The sequence below is a fragment of the Poeciliopsis prolifica genome, unplaced genomic scaffold, assembly GCF_027474105.1.
Source record: "Poeciliopsis prolifica strain line A6 unplaced genomic scaffold, Auburn_PproV2 SCAFFOLD002, whole genome shotgun sequence".
NCBI classification, from domain to species: Eukaryota; Metazoa; Chordata; class Actinopteri; order Cyprinodontiformes; family Poeciliidae; genus Poeciliopsis; species Poeciliopsis prolifica.
The window spans coordinates 3,216,832-3,240,053 of record NW_026562377.1 but is presented as its reverse complement, the minus strand read 5'-3'; the positions used below and the strand labels follow the sequence as shown (position 1 = coordinate 3,240,053).

Genomic DNA, 23,222 nt, shown 5'->3' with positions numbered 1-23,222 from the left:
CTTAGTGCAAAACGATCACTAAGAATTTGTGTAAATTTCCACAATAATTCACACAAACTGGAGGAACTGATTGATATAATTTGGCAGTAAACAGATAAGCATTGATTTCATTGATGACATAATATTTAATCACACTTAGTTTTTAGTCTAGAATCTAGAGGGCCACATAAAAAGCTATGGCGGGCCGGATTTGGCCCACGGACCGTGAGTTTGACACGTGTTGTAGAGTAATGGAGCGACATGTTTTTTTAACACTTGTGATTCTAATTACATTTCTAATTTAACGGAAACACTATAGTATTGACAATCTCTTTACATTTATACTAATCTTTCAGATGTTTGCAATAGTCACTAATACAGCCTTACCGTTTAGCATGCAGGGGCGTTTTAGTATTTAAAGGGTTTGTGAGTTTACAAAACTTCAGCCAAAAGAAATACATTCCCCCCAGCAGGCGCAGATCATAACAGGCATTTTACCTTTGGTATCTTTGTCTGCTCTATTGAATCTCCCTGAAACACAGTGGTAAAACGCCTCCCTCACATTTTTAGTGTGCCACCAGAAAATAAACCGTAACCTTTAACTGTGACAAGCAGATGAGTAATCAGCGTGTTCTGGGACTTTTAGAGATGGGAATTCACAGAAACACGAAGCTAAAACATCTTAAAAAAAAAAAAACACAAGAATTGCGATGCGTTAAATAATTTAAACTTGATCTAACAGGAATTCAGTAGATCAGGCAATGTATTAGTGGCTTCTTGTTTCATCCAAACATCATCTTGTATTTTGTTCTTCTTGCTGGAAAACATTGAAATCTGAAGACTTAGTTTTAACTGCAGAGCCATACAGAGCAGCTGAGTGAAATGGAAAGCAGCAGCGTTGCTCTACCTCACCTGTGTTTGAATGTAGCCCGCTAGGAAAACCACACACAACACACCACCCACGATGCATGCAGGTAAAATCCAGAACAGGGTATTCTGCTCATTACATTCTCCTTTACACCCATATTTGAAATGAATGAGCATGCAGAGTTTCCTCAAAGACATTTATTTGAGGACATTTTTATCGAAAAATTTACTTTTTTACCATGTTGTTCTTTTTACTTTTAGTTGAGTCATTTTATTATGAAGTATTTCTTCTCTTAATTGAATAAAATCTCTGGATTTTCTACCCACTTAAAAACAAAAAGGTTTAACAAAAAAGTTACCAGACGCAGACACACACCTGTAGCTTTTCTTAAAGTTCCAGAAGTTTTTTTATTGAAAGAAATTGATTTGGAAACATTTTTATTTTGTTTAGTTTTGTTTACTTTTGAATTTTTATCGTTTTGCTTCTTAAAATACCAACATTTCTACTTAAACTTTATATTTTGGTCCACCTGATTATGTCATTTTTAAAGATGAAATGATTAATAATTTGATCAGTTACTCAACACTTGAGTAAAGTTTTACCAAATATTCTTTTACTCTTTCTTGAGTAATTTCTTGGATGACTACTTTTTACTTTCACTGGAGTAAAAACATTGAAGTAGTGCAACTCTGACTTGTGTAAATTTGTTTGGGTGCTCTGCCCAACTCTGAATATTGAGTTCAAGTTTGACATGTTGGTATTATAACAACTTCACAGCAGTCACTGCATGTGTTGTTCCTGTCCGGGTTTGTCCATTTCGTGAGGCTGAACAATGACGACAGACACTTTCATGTTAACTGATCAGCTAAACCTGAGCTTTGACTTCACTTCCTGTCATGTAGATGTGATGCAGAGACTCATAAATCATTACTGTTTTCACACACTCACACTGACTCATAAAGCTCATAAGCCACAGTCCACCACATCTGACAAACAACTCATCTCCTCATTTGGAAACCAGATGGACTCTCAGAAAAGAAGGCTGGGAGGAAGGAAAGTAAAAATAGTGTCCGATAAGGAGGAAGAAGCAAACGTTGGGAGGAGAGGGGTGAACTGGAGCGGGAGGAGAAGAGGAAGAGAAAGGCAGAGGTTATTGAGTAGCAATGTTGGCTTGTAGAAAATCGATTTTAGGGGTAAAAGATTGATGTTAAAGCATCGAACGGCTTGTGCTTCGCTTTCTCTGCTTTTACCTGCAGTTTCTACAACACATGCTTATTGTGAAGACGCAAGAGAGGTTTATGGATCCGGCCTCCGCATCTTTCCAGTCGCCAGATAAGCACGAGCATTTTTTCAGAGTTTTTACTCGCAGACATCATGAATATTAAGCATCTACAAGAAGAAAGCAAATATGTATTCACTAAAAAGTCTTCCAATCTGAAGACATTCAGCTTCTTGTCAGTTTGATAAACCACTCAGAGCTGCGATTATGGTCACAATCTTTATTTCTACCACAAAAAAGGAAAACAATGAAATTTAGAGAATCAGATGTGGGACCAAAATTGCCAACGTGACAATATTAATCACACAGTATAAGTAGAAGTCTTGCACACTGATATATTCTGTTTACCGTACTTATTACTTCAATATATTATCAGTTTAAATTGCTATTTTTTAAGTACTTAACTGTAGTGTGACAATGGGCTAGTTCGCAAATGAAAAAGAGAAATGTTTTTGCTCCACACGGTGACATTTACAGTGATTAAAAGGTCATAAATGTCAGATAATTATCTGTACTTGTTTATGTGCCTAAGTCCAAAGCATTTTTAGGTTTTCCATTTTGTTTTCTCTGCTTTACAGTCAGTCCAGAAATGTTTTACGGTTATAACTCGCAAAACCCGATTCTGATTCATTCCCTTCCTCTCCATGATTAACCAGCCTGGTCAATAAGTTTTTGTTAATTTGACCAGGACGTTTTTTCACCAAATTTTAATTTTTTTAATTTCCCAATTAAGGATTCCTACCTAATATCTTTGTAATTATTTCATAGCAATGCAAATTGAACGTACCATAAGAAAACTTAGCAGAGCTGAATTATCTAGTGAGTCTTAAACAGAGAAACTACATAGAAAGAAATTAAACAAAAAAATGAAAATCCTTGGTAATACTTGTGTGTTTTTGCAGTGTGAGTTTGGGTGTGTGCTTGTTTGGGTCGGTGATGGACTGGCGACACCTGGGTGCACCTGCCTCCCGTCTGATAACAAGAGCAGAGCGGCACCTGCACTCCCACGAGCCTCTGAGGGGTAAGTGGGTACAGCGAACAGAAAGATGGATCGCAATGCATTTTAAGAAGAAAAAGCGTTTCATCCAGTAAAAGATGAAATACAGATCAGAGGAGCCAGCATCTGTATCAAACTCCTCAGCAACTCTCGTCCCGAGTGAAGGTAGAAAGGAGAGAAGTTTTTTCCTCACCTTACTCCTCCTCCCACCCTCTGCACCTCTCCCACTTTAGCTGCTGCATCAGACATCATGAAAGATTCACGGCTGTGCTTTTAAGGGCCAACCACGATCCGCTCTCCCTCAGACACACAAACCTTCACTCGTAGATCTGAGCAAGTCTGAAGAAAATAAAAAAATAAAGATATGCCACAAGGAATCTGACAGACATCAGAAGGAGAGGTGCAGAGCTAAAGTTACAGACCCTGTACACAAGCTTGTGCAGGTTCTGCTCAGCAGTGTGTGCTGTGAGCGCCTGGATAAGCATGTGATGCGTGACAGATGATGGACAGATTCAGTTTCCTCCCATGCATACCGGATTTTAACACAAACCTTTAAAAAGAAAACTCTAAATCACTCCATCTTCTTCAAATATTCTACTTATCTGGTGTTGTAGCGCTGCATCTTCAGCAACTAAATATTTAATCATTGAAAATGTTGGTGGAGAGCATCCAACAAAAATTGTGTACAAGCAAATGGATGGAGGCTCTCTAGCTAATATGATCATATTTAAGGCTAGAACCTTACATCTTAAAAGTTTGAAACATAAATAAATCATTCTTTTGGTTAAAGTTGGTAAGAAACTTTGGAAGTTATGAGTCGTGCCACCTTAAAGAGAACTTTGCTGCATTTTCTCTTTGTGCCCATTTCCTGTCATTAAAGGCCTCTAGCAATGAGAGAAACCATCATAAGAAGAAAAAAGGGAGAAAAAAGGTGAAGAATGTGAATATCTGTTGGCAGAAGAGTAAAAAATGCTGGTCAGAACTGGAGCAGAAGTAGCTATTTCTGTTTCGTGATATTAGGAATACAATAACGTACTAATATAATGGTAAATGCTGTGATAATAATATGATTTTTAATATAGACAAATAACTATAGTGGTAACTGTCTGTTTCAGGGTTCATACAATTCATAGACCCCAGATGCTGCGAATAAAATGCATTGTTTGTATTGTCGTGAACATTTGTACTATATAGATTTTTATTAATTTTTTACATAAAAATGCTTTTTAATGATCATTATTGTTTTTCTCTTTTTGGGAGAAGCCTATTAATTTGTCTGTATTGCACTGTGATATATTGTGTTTATATTTTGCACTAGTCTTTATGGCTAACTCTGGCATGTTATGTAGCTATTGTTGCAATTTTATTGAGTTTTTGTGTTTGAATGTGAGTTTTTCTCTCTGTGAATTGATGTATCTTTGTAGAGTATTGGTCTGATAACCTGCTAAGCTATTTTACTGAGACATTAACCCTGGTTATACCGCCATCATGATTCTTTTTTACATGTTTTTTAGTCTGTATATTTTATTCACTACTGTGAGCTACAAGCCAGAACAGAGTTGAAAAGAAAAAGTTGTAACAATATGTACTTAACCAGAGTAGTCATCAGACATGGAGGTGCAACAGAAGTTAAAGTTTCAAAACCACAAATATTTTCCATCACACCGTTGCCATGATTTAAATTACTCTAACAGGAGGTGAGAGAATGTGAAAAAATGAAAATTAAGACAATTACGGTGTGGAAAATGGGAGGATCGCCCGCCACCCATCAATCATGTCAAGGTGCAGCATCTCTGCTGACTGCCTGAGCAGATAGCCTGACCGAGTAAAACAGCTCGTCGCAACCAGTTATTCCCTTGGAGTCACTCAGAAAAACATTTGTTTGTGTTTTATCTATGCATTTGTGCAAATCCATCTAGCGAAATGAAAACAACACCAATGGTTCTCCAATAATCTGGATCTCTCATGCCTCATTCTATGTTTTGTTGTTTTTTTAATTCATTCCCATTGAGATTAAAAATCTCTTTAGCAAAAGAATCAAAATGTCTCAGAATAACTTGGATTATCCTGAGCCATCTCTGCAGTTATGCTGCCAGGTTGGGCTGCTGGAGGACAAACTGACCACTTTTTATCTTTCTTCTTCTACTACTCTCCAATTTGCATTATTGGCTCCTACCTCAACAATTAACTTCATGTTTTCGTCTGGAGTTTGGACAGCTGAGAAATCTGAAATAATCCCACCAACAGCTAAACGTTTCTCCTCTCCTGTGATCAGTTTGGATGCATGTGTGATTGAATCAAACTGACTTGTTTATAAAGTACTTTGAGGCGACTTTTGTTGTGAATTGCCACAATTTAAGTAAACTGAAAGTGAATTGAATTGTGGTAGAAGCTAAGATACATGCGTTCGCTCTTTAGGGTGCGACGGTCCGATCGGCGCTGAGGAAAATGACCAGCGGTTCTGGATCGGCGGTTTTGAAAACGCTGGCCAATACATGTCAAGAAGCATTTAGATATTGTAGCTTCTTTGGAATATTTTAAATATGCTCTGTGACAAAAATCCACAAGGAGCCACATTTTTAGTTATTTCTAAAGGTAAATCAATGTAACAGTTGTTGCTTTCATGTATAAATGAAAACAAAAATAATTAATGTTTTAACTTTGTTGTGCACAGAACCAGAGTATTTTTACTCAAGGTTATAATACTCTGAAAATCTCTCTCTTAGCTACAAACCGGTGTTTGTGACAAAGATTTGTGTTTGCATTGTATCCTTATCTTATAATGATAAGGATACGACCTCCAACCTGTCCTGCAGAGCATGCAAAGCCGAGTCATTCAGACATGAAACACTGAAGCATCTAATGAATAAGAGCTCGACAAACACATTCACATGTGTCACAACCGCCCCACTTCCAATTTGAAGACAGCAGGTAATGTAGCATGGCTCTGTTTCGAGGTGTCACTTGATCACATGGGTGTGTGCAGCTCCACACAGACAAAGCATGTGTAAGTGAATCTAAATGTCTTCCTTGGAGAAGGTGTTGGCTTTCACTATCTTTTCACACACACACACATCTATGCTATAGGAAGAGCTGGTCTTTGACTACTGGCAAAGCAAAAGCTACAATGTGAGAGTTAGAAATGCTTGCAGGCACAAAGGCAGACAACAGAGTCGACAGAATCCATTCTCATCTTCTCTTGGTGCAAACCCGACAGGACAAAGGATATGAGCTCAATATGGAATAAAGCTTCTTAAAAAGGTCTGGAATGCAGAGCTTCTGCTTTTCAAGTCACACATTTTTATTTGATCCCATGTTGAATTTACAGTTGGAAATATCTGCTCTTTCAGCTCCTTTTACAACCTCAAGAAAAAACTGAAAACATTGAATTTGTACCGTATTGATAAACACAACATGCTGATCCAGACACAGCAAAAACAACAAAACTGGAAGTCAACACTCTCAGAGGGAGAATGCCAAGTTTATCAGGCAAGCACAGAGATTTACAAGCAAGAATCTCTACAACTGAATCTAACACTTAATATGTAACTTTGGTCCAGAAGCTGATCACCATTATTTCCTAAGCTGCACAAACACACAAGACATTACACACAAATATTTCATATTTACAAATGTATTTAATAATATATATACAAATATATTTACAGTTTTATATGTTGTTTTGTTATAAAATGTTATAAGTATATAAATCAATTAAGAATAAATATGAATGTGCACAAATCTTTGTCAATATTCTGCTAATGTGGAAAAGACACAATTTCACAGTTGTGGTGTTTCCATAAAATAAAAAAACAATAAAAATCACATGTGAATAAGTTTGTTCACGCGATAAGATGTTAAAAAACAAGCACCACTACTTCCTTCTTGATGGTTTGCACCAGTGGCAACATCTGGTTGTTGGTCATGTGACTGGCGTGATGCGAAAAAATGTTTTCTAATCCGGAAAAAACACCTTAAACTGGTGTGTCTCCATAATGAGAAATCATTTTCTAAATTGCGTGCTTGCATGGTCAATAGAATCGTAAAGAGAACAGACTGTCTGCAGCAGCCGACGTTTCATTCAGATGAATCAAATTAGACAAATTCAGACTCTGACTCTATTTAAATCTTAAAATTTGCCAGTAAAGCCTGAGACTGTGTTGCATCATTAAATAAATCCACAGACAGACATATAAACTCTGAGGGGTAGGCCACTGCTGACACTGTTTTTTACTTTGTAACCAAATCTTTGAGTCAGCTAACAATCTGACTAACAATACTTAACAACCGTGCATCAGCAAATGTTCTGCAAAAACAAAACAGAAGTCATCGTTTCCCATAATTGTTGTGTTGTTAACAGCAAGTATCTAGATTTGTTCGTCTATGCTGCCTTCAGCAACAAAACGCAGGAAGCAACTTTCCAATCCATTCAGCAGCAACGCTCTAATAAAATGTCGCTTTTTGAGGTCTGACTTCTGAATCCGAAAGGATAAAACACAGAAAACTTTGTTTACATTCAACAACTGAAAAAAAACCATAATCCATAAACGTGTCATAAAACTACGGAAGAGGATTAGGGCCACTGAAAAAAAGGATTCTGACTTTTTTCCTCAGAATGCTGAGCTTAAGGTCAGTTATTTTATTTTTTCAGTGACCCTGATCCTCTTCCACATAAAACAGTAAAGTCCAGAACCCAGGTAAAATGTAAGAAACATTACAAAAACTTAAGTTCAGAGGTGAAAAGGAATCTTAGATTTAAGGAATTTAGTGAAGGCAAAAGGCAAAAGTCCCAACGTTTATGAGAAAACTAAACTGTGGAGGAACTCAAAATGAAACATTGATAGATTACAGTAAAAATGCATGAAAACCATGATGTACATCTGGATGTGACTGATTTGAATCAAAAAATATGTTTAGACACTTTTTCATAATATAGAGGTATGAATTTTATTTAACTGTGGTTTGGTAGGTCAGGCCTTCCCTCCCTTCCCTTTGAATGCCTGAAGTCATTTTCATTTCACATTAAGTTGCAGATGATTAGCTAAGATGAAAGAGTTTTCCTGGAAAAGAAAGAGTCCCTTTGTTCCCATCTTGATGTGGACTTAAATGAATTCTGAGAAGTTTTGCTTCAGTTACTACAATAAAGGATCAAGAGAGCAAAACCGTGTGTTTTTCAGCTGTCAATAAAAGATGAGTCTTTAATGGAAAGGGAGGGAGAGGATCGTGCTGCGTCTTCCAAGAGGCCAAAACTGAGACCTTCACTGACTCTCACGCTCCGTCTCTGTTAACCCGCCTGTCTGCCTCCGTTGTTTTCTCCCTCGTTCCTTTTCTCTCCCTCTTCCTCTGAGGGCTCACTGTTATCTCCTGCGAGCGCCGCTGTCTGTCTTCCTCACATCCAATATTAATAACTTGTGCAAGAGCCTTTTCATTGCCACAACTTGGGATGACCTTCAGATTGCACGCAGCTTTCATGGTTGCTCTCTGTTAATTATTTGAGAATCACAGCAAGGAGACACACAGAGCAACATGAAAGGACCTTAAAGCGGAAAAACAACCAAGTTTCACCGTAGGTTAATGACAGACACCTTGGTTTGTGTTTGTGGACAGCAGCGACCACAAGGAAATAAATTAAATAAGGCTTAGAAATGTGATGGGAGATTGATGGGACGTGATTACTTGACTGCTCGGTAAATTGACTGATTGATTACATGCATTATTGCCTGTCTGGCTGCAGAGTTGACTGACAGGCAGGGTTGGAGTGAGTATCTCAAAGCCATCTCTTCCCTTGTTAAAATTAACCGCAGCTTAGGCTGCAGTTGATTTATGGGCCTGGAGGGTTTTGAGCCTCAGGCAAGTATAAATTATTTCTATTGAATCATATTCATAAACAGAATACATGTAAAATCACAAAACACACAGCTTAAGTGCAACATTCAATTGGCCATAACAATTTAAAGACCCTGCATTTAAAATTGAGCCTCCCACTAATATGAGTGGATAGTTGGATGTACTCCACCCGCTGATTACCTCCACCCTCTGTGCCCCCGCCCCACACCACACACACACAAATACACAGCAAAAACTGCATCACAATATTCAGTTATATTGCAACTGCATCCTCTGTTCATATGATTCTCTGCAGCTCTGACTTTATGCAAATCATATGCAAGGAAAATTCAACATCCACTCAGTCCCACCTGCAGCCCCCAATGAAAAAACACCAAGATGAAAACAAGCAAGTTTTGTTATAGATAGACAGACAGACAGACAGACAGACAGACAGACAGACAGACACACAGACAGACAGACAGACAGACAGACAGACAGACAGACAGACAGACAGACAGACAGACAGACAGACAGACAGACAGACAGACAGACAGACAGATAGATAGATAGATAGATAGATAGATAGAGAGATAGATAGATAGATAGATAGATAGATAGATAGATAGATAGATAGATAGATAGATAGATAGATAGATAGATAGATAGATATTCATTCATGCATAAAAGCCATGAATGAATATCTGAAGCTTAAAAGCCACCCTGCTCCCAGCAGACAATGAAAGTGCCCCAGTGGAGCAGATGGACTGATGGGAAGCTCCTCATTTTGGATTCTCGGTACAGAAAACACAATGAGACACATGAACTGAGCTGCTGCAGGTTAGAACAACAAAACAGGGATGAGTAACACAAAACTTGGCTTTAGGTGGTGGATCATTATTCACGAGCAAAACACTTTATGGCCCATGAAACTAATAATATGCATCATTTTGCAGCAAGCAATTTATTTCCACAAAAGGTTGTGACTTTATAATCACTATTCTAAATGAATAAATAAATAAGCATGGTCATTAGTGTGCTTGTTGATTACAAATCCAGAAAACTGACCTGAAATCTCAGTGAGCGGGACTCCCTCCAGCGTGAAGCCCTTCCCGGTGTAGAACTGCCGCAGGTCCCCGCAGCTCCTGTCCGCCCCGGATACGGAGCCCGGGGCCGCGCAGAGCCCCAGCACGGCGCACAGGAGCGCACACAGGCGCATCTTCACACCTTCTCTCACAAACCCGCAAACAGGAGGAGCTTTTCTCCAGCCTTCAGCTGGATCTGAAAGAGTTTTCAGAGCGAGTCCCGTTCACACCGCACAAAGCGCCGGGTGAAGTGAAACTCTGACGGCGGCCGGTCCGGGCTGCTTCTGCGGGCTGCGGGTGTCAGGTACACCCCGCTCCTCTTCCTTCCTCCTCCTCCTCCTCCTCCAGCTCCTCTACCTCCTCCACTCCTGCGCTGCTGAACGGGAGCTGCAGAGATGTGGAGACAAAAGGCAGAGGAGGAACAGAGGAAGAGAGACAGAGAGAGCGCAGGTGTCGCTCAGTTAAAAGCTGCGGCTGCAGATCCGCTTCATGGCTGCGGGCTGGAAAGCGGCAGGATGGGAGGAAATGTTTTCATTTACAGCGAAAAGCAGGAGCTCTGGACTCTCCGCTCTTCAGGCTTTGGGACAATGAAATGTGTTCAGAGTGCAGATGCTCTCTCTCTCTCTCTCTCTCTCTCTCTCTCTCTCTCTCTCTCTCTCTTTGTGTGTGCTGCAGGTTTGAGGGGCGAAACAGCGCCACCTCCAGGTCGGAAAAGTAGTGATTACAAGCAGATTAGTGAGTTTTTTTCACTAATAATAATCATCCACTTAACACATGCAATTATTGCTATATTATATACTGTAGAGACGTTTGCAACCACAAGTGACTCTTTGCCTTTAATAATATTAAAAAGGCAAGTAATGTTTTTGGTTTTTTAAATAGTATTTTGCTTTTTTTCTGCAATTTTTCCAATGAATGACCCTAAAGGTACTAAAAGGGACTAAAGTAAGAAAAAGCTTGAGGTGTTTTCTGTAAAAAATAAAATAATTCATTAATAAACGGCAACAAATGGTTCAGCTCTGGTCTATTTTAATGTGAAGTTAGTTGTTCTTTGTCCATTAATCATTTCTGAGAACGATACAGAGGATACAGAGGAGATATTGATTATCAGCTGTCTATCAGCTTTGGCCCCAGTTTTTATGGTGATGTTAATTGGAGCATTGAATCCCATCACAGTGAAAATCTGAACTGCTTGTCTCTTTACAGAACACATAAAAGACTCTTCTTATCAATCTCAGTAATCACAGGAATCACAGGACACAGTGAGTGATATTTTTCTTTCTGTGGTGCAAATGGAGCTTTTGATTTGTCATTAAAAAAATCTTTTTTCTGTTTAATCTGAAGTTATCTGGTCCTTTGCAGGCTTTGTGAGTCTGCTTGCTGCAATATTTGTTTACCATTACAATTCTCTTCTAGGGTTTTTGTTTGCTCACAAAGATACAATATAATACACATAAAATGTTGCTTTCCAATGACAATTTTGTTAAATTAAGAGAAAAATACTCAATCCAAACCAACTTGTGGAAAACATAACACCTGGTTATGTCACCTTTTGCAAAAAACATGTTTTCAAGCATTTGTAGCAGAATATAAATATGTTAGAATGTATAAATTGCAAAAACAGAAAGATCTTACCAAATATTTTTGGTTTAGTTTCTAATGCAAATATCTTAGTACACCTAAAATAAGACAAAACTAACTTAAAAGTAACTTTACAGCAAGATATAGGGACTTGTTTCAATTCAATAATAACTTAATAGCGATGATTATTTCCCTAATAACATGAGAAAAATAATTAAAACAAGAATATAAAACTGCAGTAAGGACTAAATTGAAACAGAAGAAAAAATACAGTACATTATTAAAAATCAGCCATTCAGATTAAAAGTAATGCACGTCTCAGTAGGTTAACTTAGAGACATGCCTGGACACAACAACAGGCAATTTAAGGTCAAGCAACGACATTATAAACTGCGTCTCAGAGTCTCAACGCTGGACTTTGACTAGGTCACTGCAGAATGTTGTTCGGCTGCCGAGCAGGAGGGTTTACTACTGCTTCCTGTCGTCTCCCACTGTGTAGTCAAACCCTCAGTAAAGGCTTTGCAAATCTTTCCAGACAGATGTCGGTAAATCTGATTATCCTGTGTTCAGTTTGTTTAAGTTCGGGAATAATGTGTTTCTTTTTAAGATCTTTTAGCCTACTTAACTGTATCAGACGGGTTCTGTGTAATTGGCAGCTTGATTCTTCAGGTTGGAGTAATTATTCCTGGGTGTGGCTTGTGAAATTGAACTAATCTAGTTTTCATCACAAATAATTTATGGTGTAACAAGGGAGGCAATTTACTTTTCCTCCTGGGCTCAGGTTGCTTTATATATCTTTTTTTTTACATTCTGAAATTAAATAATCAATGGAAAACTTGAGCTTTTTATTTATTCAGGTTATCTTGCTCTGAAACGTTTAGTGTGATAAGACAGCAAATGCAAAACCTTACCAAGTATTTTTAGTTTACTTTTGCAAATAATGTACTTGAAATAAGACAAAACTAGCTTAAAAGGAAATTTTCAGCAAAAATAGCAGCTTGTTTTGAGTCAGTTGGTCCCTAAAATTGATGAAAAAGTTTGAGCTTCATTGGCCAGATTATTTCACTGATAACAAGACATTTTCTCTGTGTTGTAAGTAAAATAATCTGCCAGTTGAACAGGAATTATTGACTCAAAACAAGCTGCTATGTGTCGCTGAAGTTACTTGTAAGTTAGTTTTGTCTTATTTCAAAAATAATAAGTTATCAGCTCTAGAAACTAGAGCAGAAATACTTTAGTGTTTTTGCACTGAAGAAATTGGTAAGGGGGTAAACACTTGTTGAAAGATAGTTTGATTTAAGATGTAGTTGCTTCAAATCTCAGCTCATTTGGCAGGAAGTCTGAAAGCTGAAAGGATTTAGCCTAATCATTTCTGACGACGCACCGTTTAATTGACCTCCAGCCATCAAACATCAGAGGAAATGCACTTACTTAAAAGTTGATGCTGAGGTCAGGATTAGATGTTTGTAAAAAGAAAAGGAGGGGAAAAAAACTGCACAAGTGAATGCATGAAATACTGTGTGCAGAAAGAAGTACAAAGAGCCACTTAGCCATCTGCAAACACTCCTCGCTGCTTCAGTGTGCCGTTTTGCCAAGAGGCTGGTGACAAGTAAAGATTTGCTGCCTTTCTCTGGCTGAAAGATATGAGCGATGAACTGACTGAGTGGCTCCAACCTTCACATACCTTATCAAGGCCATCACCAGAAGGCTGAGTGGGAAAGGTCAGCGGCTCAACTCAGAGTTTGACTGACATTCCCAAAAATTCATCTTAAAGAAAAGTCTCATTTTTGGGACTATGAAGCAACAAAGGGTTTAAATTACTTCTCCTTACTTTTGAATTAAGTGCAAAGCTTAATTCAAATGTTATTCCACACGCAGAGCCTTACCTCTGTAAGGGTCAGACTCCGGATTTGGCAAGTGAATTAATTGCACACTTTGTTAGACTATAAAGAGATTAAAAGCAGAGTGTGCTGCAGTTTTTACACTGCAGAGAACATAAAGAAGAAAATCAGAAATTCACAACAAAAGTTACATTTTTGGCACATCTGAACCTTGCAGTATTCATTCAGAGTGATGAGTGCAAACTTTTTATTTAATCCTTGTGTTGTCAGAAGTGACCCCAACTTGAAATTTCATGACTTTTTCTAAACTGACCCCATAAAGTGATGCTTTGTTTTGGTTATGTTTCTTTTGGGCTGTAAACCCCTGGGGTGCAAGGATTGTCTTATGCCTCATTTCTCTGATCTGTGAATTATAATTAAGCAGCAGAAAAAAGTTCAAAGGTCTCTAATTCGTACACACAGACATACAGTCGCGCTTAAGCACCCACACACACGTATGTATATTTGACCTGCACCTGCAGCTAACCCCTCGTGTCACAAAGCTCCCAAACACAAAAACATCTGTTTGTGGATCAGCACACTATTTGACGTTGAACTGTAACTAGTTCAATGTTTAATTCAACATAAAATCTGATGTTTGTAATCTTATTTGACCCCAAAAAAATCCTCACGTTCTTTAAAAACAAGCATTTGGTCCAGAAAATAACATTTGTAATTACATTTGTGTACTTTTTCAAGTCAAAGACCGATAATATAAGACTTTATTTGCTCAAATTGTAATCTGTGAACGCCACACATTGCCTTCAAACACCAACTCTTGAAAACTATCTCTGCCAATTAGACGGGAAGCTTTTCTAAAAGCTCAACTCCTTTAAGATTTCCTGTTGGATGATGTGGACAAATTGAAGCCCCAACCCATAATCCAACACAGGAACATGTTAATTCTCCAGTCCACACACTCGTGTCATGTCAGGCTAACGGTTAATCCAGCCAGAGATTTATTACTTTGGCAGGATGAAAACTGTTGGGATTAATGTGTGAGGAGGGGTCAGAACATACAAGCTATTAAGCCTTATAGAGAAATACATTGAAAAATAAGCTGCAACTGTTAGGTTCCCATTTCAGAAAAAAAAAACGAAGCACTTTCTGTAAATCGTGCCTCTGATCCTTTTAATGTTAGATTGAGATACAAACACAAGAAGCCGTTTTTCGCTCCTGACTCTCTTTGTGGGCCGTTAATCCACTGCCACAATGTGGATATTGTCTGCAGACAAGCACAAGTATCGTCTTGAGTTTCTTCTTGGCACCTCGCAGGTGAAGGATTTCATTGTTAACTAAGACAACCGCAGCAGCAATGTCAACATGCTGTCAGACGCTGAGGGAGAGCAGTCTGCACCTTGAATCCAAGGTTACGTAACAGAAATAAATGAGACCTTTCATCAATACTCTCTTGAAACCCAGTCCTGGTAAAGTTTGCGGTTTTGGTTTTCATTTTGAAACACGTCATGGGAACCAAAAAAGCCAGATGAGCTAAATGACTCAAAACTTTTAACCGGTTTTATCATTTCACGGAGGTTTCAGCTCTTCTTCTGAGCATCCAGTCCTCTTCAATCTAAGCCCACCCAGAATAAAAAGCTATTTTTTTTATTTTCTTTGAGATTTAGGGCACCTTAGAAACAACTCCACACTGCAAAAACATCTTACCAAACGTTTATATCTTAGTACACTTGAAATAAGACAAACTAACTTAAAACTAACTTTTCATCAGGGTATGCAAACTTGCTTTAAGCAAATAATGACTTCATTTTGATTAGATAAAAGTCCTAGTTCCATTGGCAGATTATTTCATGTATAACATGTTTCAGATAAATTATAAGTTAATTTATCTGCCAGTGGAACAAGAACCTTTTCATCAATATTAAGGTATTATTTACTGAAAAAGAGCTCCTATATCTTGCTGAAAAGTTACTTTTAAGTTAGTTTGTCTTACTAAGATATTTGCACCAGAAACTAGACCTAAATGACTTGGTAAGATTTTGTGCTGTTGCAGTGTTAGTGTCTCCCAATGACACAGTCAAGTGTGAAAGTAATGAAAGACAAACAGCCCAGCCTGCTGCAACCTGCATACGCCAGTCTATGTGTGTTACAGTTAATTATTTTCTGCTCTGCTTTGTCTCCTCTGAAGCCAAATAACTTTCTCTTTTTATGCAGATTTGAAGGCATCTGCGCCTTGACACACGTCAATCTGTCTCGGTGGCATCGGCAATACGGCGGCGTTCTAAAAAACGAAGACAAATCTGGGGCAAAACACACCAACACATGCTTAAATACCAACAGACAAAATGGAAAGTTGATAGCCTGACGCTCTCGATCCACACTATCTGTCTTTCAAGATATGATCTCCCAGCCTCTGCTAATAAATAGGGACAGTTACATGTGAGCGAGTCGAAACTTGGCGAGCGGTGAGGTTAGCGCTCCAAACACAGAACAATCAATTTAACCACAGAAGAACTGATAGGTAAACTAATACAGATGTGAATCACACCCAGAATAAATCACAGCCAAAGGCAGAAAAACAGAACGACATTCCTGTTAGCATCCAAAGAAACATGTTGATTTATAACGTCTCTAACTTTGTAAATTGAAATGATAAACTCTCACTGCAAAGAAAAAAATGGTCACATTAGTTGTTTCCTCAACTAAAGAGGAAGCATGTCACACATCTCACCTACATAATGGTGGGAAAGTCAGAATAGGACTACTTATTTTACTAAAGTGAAAGTTAAACAAAGCTGTGCAGCAAATTGTTCAACTAAGAATAAAAAACTATTTTTAAAAAATTCTTAAGTACTGAGCAACAGATCAAATTTTTAATCATTTCATATGTAGAATTTACATCATCAGTTAAGAGAGGAAATTTTGTTATTTTAAGGACCAAAATGGCAGTAATTTATGGAATAATTTAAAAAATAACAAAATCAGGACAAAGAAAATGTTTCCAAATCAGTTTCTTTCAATAAAAAACTGATGAAACTTTAACAAAAATTGCAGGTGTGTGTCTGTGTCTGGTGACTTTTTGGTTAAAACATGTTTGTTTTTCATTCAGCGGGTAGAAAATCCAGAAATGTTTCTCAGTTAAGGGTAAAAAGAATTACTCAAGTAAAAGTAAAAAGTACAGCATGGTAAAAATACATTTTTCCAAAAACGTTACTTATTTAAATGTAAGTGAGTTCATGTAACTCAGGTTGGGGGAAAGTACCGCCACATTTATCTTAACACACAATCTGTGCACATTTATCTACACTGTAAAAACACAAAATCTTATGAAGAATGTTTTGTTTATTTTAATTTTTTTGTTTTTATAATGCTAAGCACTTTGAACTGTCTTGTTGCTGAAATGTGCTATTAATATTGCTAAAAAGTACTACAGCCATTGGCAGATTATTTCACGTATGAAAAAAGTTTCTTGTTATAAGTGGAATAATCTGCCTGAACTAAAACTTTTTAAAATCAATATTAACTTTTGACTTAAAACAAGCTCATGTTTCATGCTAAACAGTTCTATTTATTATTTCAAGTCTTCTAAGACATTAGAAATTGAAAATTAACAACAACAAAAAGCTTTGTAAGATTTTGTGTTTTTGCAGTGTACCTAAAAACTGAGAAGCCTGCTGCTATAACTGTGGCCTTGTGTTGTTGTTATTGCAGATGACAGAAACTGTGGTTTAACTGGAATGTGGGGGAACAAATATAAATGTGTTCAAGATGTAGCCGTTCGCAGAGAAACCTGAGTTAAAACAAACCTCAGCGAGTCGCTTTATCTCTCGCTGCTCCAGCTGCTGTGCCCTGATACTGGCTTTAGTTTACATGAGGAGGTTGCCAACTGGGAAAACAGTCTGTCGTCAATATTCAACGAGTCCCAAGCAACCAGTGCAGATATAAGCCAAACCGCCGTTGCTACACTTCCATCAACTGATACTCCGGATCACTTTATAAACCCAGAAGCAATTAGAAACAATGAATATGTAGCTCATATTTAAGAGTCGTGTCATTAAAACAAGTCCTGAACGTAATAAAGATAAATCACAGTCATTTGTGTTTTCTGAGCAAGGCTTTTAATAACTTATGTGTTTACAGCTCAAACAGCAATAAAGCTTTGATCAGCAACATGTCCGTCATCTGCGCACGTTGGAGGCTGAATACGTTTTATTATAGCTTCACCATCAATCATATATCTGAGCCGGGTCAAACTAATTAAGAGCTCTGATTTTATTAGACGAGAGAAGAGGATGGATATGATGAAGCAAAGAAATCTCATCTGTCTACAGCTTCTTTTGCCGTTGCTGTTTGCTTATTATTTTTCTGTGAGCAAGTCTGCAAAAACTAAATCTTGCCAAGTGTTTTTGGTCTAGTTTCTGGTAACATTTCAGCAAGAAATAGAGGCTTGTTTAAGTAAATAATTCCCTAATATTGATTAAAAAAAAGTGTTAGCTTCACTGGCTGATAAATTAACTTATAACATGAGAAAAAATGTTGTGTCAAAAGTGAAATAACCAGTAATTTTTCATCAATAATAAGGAATTATTGACTTAAAGCGAGCCTTTATAATTTGCTACAAAGTTACTTGCAAGTTAATTTTGTCTTATTTCAATTGTTCTAACATATTTGCATTAAAAATTAGGCCAAAATTACTTGGTAAGATTTTGTTTTGTCATTTTAGCCGAAATGTAAATAAGGACATTTTTAAAAACGTATTAACTCAATACAAGTAACACACACAGACAAAAAGAAACTAACAATAATTAATATTTCGGTGAACTATTTTCAGGATTAAATTTGGGAATCAATCTCAGTATTTTTTCTTGGAGTTTCATTTCCTCATCCGGTGTATAAATTTGCATTAAGTTGTTTTTTATTTTATTTTTCCGATTATCTAATGTTGGAATTGGGACTCAACATTTCTTAGTTACTACCAAATTTTTAAGCTAAAAATGTAACTTTTCAGCAAGATATCGATGCTTGTTTTCTTCTTATAGCAAGACATTATTTCCTATATTACACAGAACTAGTACTTTTTTAATCAATATTAATGAATTTTTTGCTTAAAAGAAGCAGCTGATTCTTGCTGAAAAGCTACTCGTAAGCTAGTTTGTCTTATTTCAAGTGTACTAAGATATTTGCAGGAGAAACTAGAAACAATTATTTGGTAAGATTTAGTGTTTTTGCAGAGTTTCGATTTGGATTGTGGGAACCAGACAATCTCAAACATCTGAGATTAGATTATAAGGGAGCCTTTATGCTTCAGAATAATGAAAAAAAAGAAAGATTTCTTTTGCACAGAGATAGATGTTCATATACAAGTGACCTTTGACCCACAGGAAGGCTTTTGTGAATAGCTTGTCTGGCTCAATAATACTTATTAGGTCCTTTTCATGGCGTGATATTTTGTGCTCTTCAAAGTATTAAGGTCAAACCTGAAGCACACTTAAGCTAAACCACAGAACCTCTGAGAAGCAGGCAACAAGCAGCAGGCCCCAACCAAATCCATTCAGGAGTTTTTCCACTTTTTGTTTGTCCCTCCAAGTTTGATCGACTGCAACTGCAGTTTTAATAATAATAAAATGATGATTAGTGGGACGGCGGGGCAGCAGGAACCACATTTAGGTCGTTGGTTCAGTTTTCATCGTGGTTTTCAGAAAGACGTGAGAGAGCTAGCTGGTTCCTCGCACCTGCTTCCTGGAACAGAAAATCACAAACATGACTGAACTGGAAGAGCTGGCACACTTGGATGTAGTCATTTATTCATTTCACAATGACATCGCTCAGCTTAATCCCAGCACTTTGCTGTTGTAAAACAACAAAAAGTCATTTCTGTGTAACTGAATATGAGTTGGCGTTGCTCCAACTTTTGCAGAATTATTAATATCTGTCATAAAGTAGTAACTTGTTACAGAATACTTTGTTTTACTATCACTTACTTACAATCAATTATTACACCTAAAATCCAGAAATATTCACCATTTCATCAGACTAATGATACAAAAGTGCTTTCCATGCCTAAAAATACTGTATATGAAAATAAATCTTTTATATTCAAACATAACCTTGCAAATATGAAATTGGTGAAGTCTTTTTTTATACCACAATCTCAATACAACACTCCTGTGCACATGTTAATTTTTACACTCAAACTGAGAATGATGGGAGAGCGTTCACAGCCTGAGACCCAATTACTTTTGTTCTGACGATGTTTCACCTGATAACTGCATGTTTCTTGGCTCAAATCCAGTGCTTGGCTTTCTCTACTAGCCCAAACAATATCAGAATATCTACAACCTAAATTATAATGTTTGTTCATTTAAATTGTATTAGTTTACTTCCAATAGTCTATTCTCTTTTTCTGTAGCCTTTCTCTTGGCTTATTGCTTCCAATACACGTCTGTGTGGACTATTGACGTTTCATCCAATCAGATTTCAGTCTCTATGTATCTTGCCAGGGTAAATCTAATCTGCCCAGGCAGACTAGATTGGAAACAGTTAAATATGGACCCTGCCCCATCTTTATGTTGGAGGGCAAAACAGAAAGATGGGGCTAACCAATGGCTGGCATTGTTAAAACCAATGCTAACCAATGCTAGCCATTGGTTTTAACGGCTAAAACCAATGGCTAGCATTGGTTTTTAGTTATCAGTATAATGTGCAAAAACTTAATTGTAGATGAGATATATAAAATTAGAGGGGATGCAGTACGACAACTGAATGACAAGGAAGTAGTTCAGTAGTTCAGTTATGCTAGCTTGACTATGAAAACCATAACATGTAGATGTGCTGTGGAATTCTCCGTGTTTTCGGTTCAGTTAAAACGTTTTAAAAAGCTACTAAAACACCAACTCTGATAGCTCATCAGTAGAGGAGGTGTTGAAATTAGCTAATCTGCCACAGCTGCGTTAAATTAGCTAACAGCGGTAGCTAATCGACCACGGCGATCACTTACTAATAACCGCAACATAAATATCAAGTCTAAAAACATGAAACTGTAATGGACTGAATGTTCTTTGTGTGGGAAACGTTTCAGTCTTTGTTGGTGTTGAATCCTAAACATATAGCGTAGCTAACACCTCGAGAAAAAACAAAACAAAAAGTGGTTGTGAGTTTTTCTACAGTTTTTTAGCATTATTTATTTATGTTATTGGCGCATAACAGTAAATTAATAATACCAAATGATGACAAATACCAATTAATGACACCAAATGCCTCAATTAGTCAACAAAAAAAGCTGGGCTAAGCACGGCTGAGGATGTTTCTTATTGGTTTAAGAATCCAATCATTGCAGGGCGTAATGACAAAATATCCCAGACGAAACCTTTTGCAATCAGATTATCACAAAGTCTTTCTATGCAGATAAACCCTGCAAGGCGAGACCAGTGTGCACAGACTGACAAGCAGCAGAAGCATCAGATAAGTTTGTTTAAGAAAGGATCGTCCTGCATGCTCCATCCTCATTTTGACAAATATTACATGTTTGCAGGAGTTTTACTGTAGTGGTGCAGTAACAAAAAGGAAAATGTAAATTCATTTCTTGACTATGTTGAAATAAGAAAACCCATAACCATCCCTGTATTTCACCATTTTGTTCTACAATAAACTCAATGTACACATCAGGCTATTTTCTATTGAACCTCTCAATATAAATATATAATTTATATATACTGTATTTACATCTTCTCCAAAAAAACAAACAAAAACAAACCGTCAGTAATGCTGTGCGAACTATCCTATCACCATTAGGTAGGTCAGTTACAGGTAATTGTAAAACAAGGTTTTCTTTGCACCAGCAGCTTGTTCCACCAATCACAACATTTTGGCTGAACCGTTACGTCTCCAACATGGCAACACGCAGCGCTCGGCTCTCCTTCAGCCGCCTCAGTAACATGCAGCATGTTGTCAGCGGGTTTCCCATGGCCACAGCATCAGGAGCAGAGCAGTAATTAACCCAGTCAGGGGTTCAAAGGTCGTCGAATGGGCTGAGCCGTGAACAGCCACCTGAAAAAAGTAAGTAAATAAAAACACAAGTGAGGTGGAATAACGTCATGCAATAACATTTCAATGAATCTGCATTACTATTATTATTAGCTACAGATTAAGAATAATTTATAAGTGTTGGTAATTATTCTGATGCTGTATGTCCATTATTATTATTATTATTATTATTATTATTATTATTATTATTATTATTATTATTATTATTATTATTATTATTATTATTATTATTATTATTATTATTATTATTATTATTATTATTATTATTATTATTATTATTATTATTATCCATAGATTTTCTTGTCTTGTTTTGAGAGTTAGGTTGTAACCATATTTATTGGCCTTTTAGCCCAGTATATTGAACAGGCATGAATATTATAAGATGGTTTTAATTACAAGTTTTTGAATTTGACTTATTCTGTGAAAAAGTCATATGTTTAGTTAAACTGAGGATTAAATAAGTGTTCACTTCTTCCCACCACAGCTAATCATTTTGTTCTTGGGTCTGTACGTTGTCTCTGATTGCTTGTTTTCATGTTTTCAAAAACACGTTTGAAATAAATGAATAAAAAATATTTGAATGTTGTGGAAATGGTGCTTCACTTTTGGGCTTTGGACCACTGAACATTGTCTTTGGTTCAGGATAGGCTTAAATTAAAAAATGCTGCCTAAATAAGGTAATACGTAGAACTTTGTTTGGTTGCTTATTAAATCTCCCCCAAAGTGGAATTGGCTTCACAAATCCTCTCAAGGTTGTTTTTCCTTCCACTCAACATTCCATTTATACGTTCTGCTTTCCTACAGGATTCTTACTTTTTGGTCTTATGCTATAATATTCCAGTTTTCTAAGAAGCTGAACATTGGGTTTTCATTCCTTAATCTTCAAGGGATGTTTTTTTTTGGGAACATTTTAACTGAAACTACATCTTTGTGGTTTTCTTCAGTACTACGTAGAAAAGGGTGCAAAATATTTCACTACGTCTCTATCAGATTATGCAAGGATCTGTTTGAGCCATGTATGTAAGAGAAATAAAACTTTAAATCTCTGTTGCAGCTGGATGATTTAAACAATATGTAAACTGTTGGAATAGCAGACATTTGAGGGCTTCATTAATGTAAAATCAAAGATATCACTTATGAGATCCAAAAATAAGATGTCAAAAGTCAAGAAGATCTTTCTAATACATTTCCAAGTGTTGCATTACTTGAACCAAAGTAAAAAGTCCACATGATCCAAAGTATGAGGATGGATTTCAGAAACGTTGTCCTTTCAGTAACTTGATCTGTTAGAAGTCTGAAAAAACTGCATTTCTTTACCTGGGGAGGTGAATTTTGAACTGGAGGAACTGGAGGAACTGGGCGACGAGGAGCGACAGGAGGCGCGTCTTTTGTTTCTGGACTACGGCCGCTTGAAGAATCATCACCTGGATGTAAAAACATTTAAAAAGTCATTATATAGACTGTAGTAAAACCCCAAAAATCATGTTTTTTTTTTTGTATACTTTGAATTCTCTCTGACCCGCCACTAGAAACATTTTCAAAACATGTATCTCACGTTTTGATACATGTTGAGTGTGATGAAATGAGACAACATAAAATTCAGTTAGAAAATAATCTAACAGTTAAAAAAGAACAAACTACTGTTTGCTTATGTAAAGGCCAACCGAGGAGTGTAGTTGCTTGTGTTTATTGGGGCCTGCATGGCAGGCATCTATTGTTCATCACC

The 23,222-nt window shown here is 37.0% G+C and overlaps 2 protein-coding genes across 2 annotated transcripts in view; both read right to left on the bottom strand.

Annotated features, from left to right (window-relative positions):
• LOC129371346 (glypican-1-like) overlaps positions 1–10,604 on the bottom strand; it is a 48,764-nt gene extending 38,160 nt beyond the window's left edge. Inside the window, exon 1 of the mRNA XM_055047913.1 lies at positions 10,018–10,604. Coding sequence (XP_054903888.1) covers positions 10,018–10,168 — 151 coding nt within the window. The 5' untranslated portion in view covers positions 10,169–10,604. The remainder of the gene's footprint in view (positions 1–10,017) is intronic.
• Positions 10,605–19,240: 8,636 nt separating this feature from the next.
• The window catches only part of LOC129371337 (glypican-5-like), a 46,364-nt gene continuing 42,382 nt past the window's right edge, over positions 19,241–23,222 (bottom strand). The window contains exons 10-11 of the mRNA XM_055047900.1: positions 22,814–22,920; positions 19,241–21,499 (exon numbers count right to left, since the gene is read on the bottom strand). Coding sequence (XP_054903875.1) covers positions 21,401–21,499; positions 22,814–22,920 — 206 coding nt within the window. The 3' untranslated portion in view covers positions 19,241–21,400. The remainder of the gene's footprint in view (positions 21,500–22,813; positions 22,921–23,222) is intronic.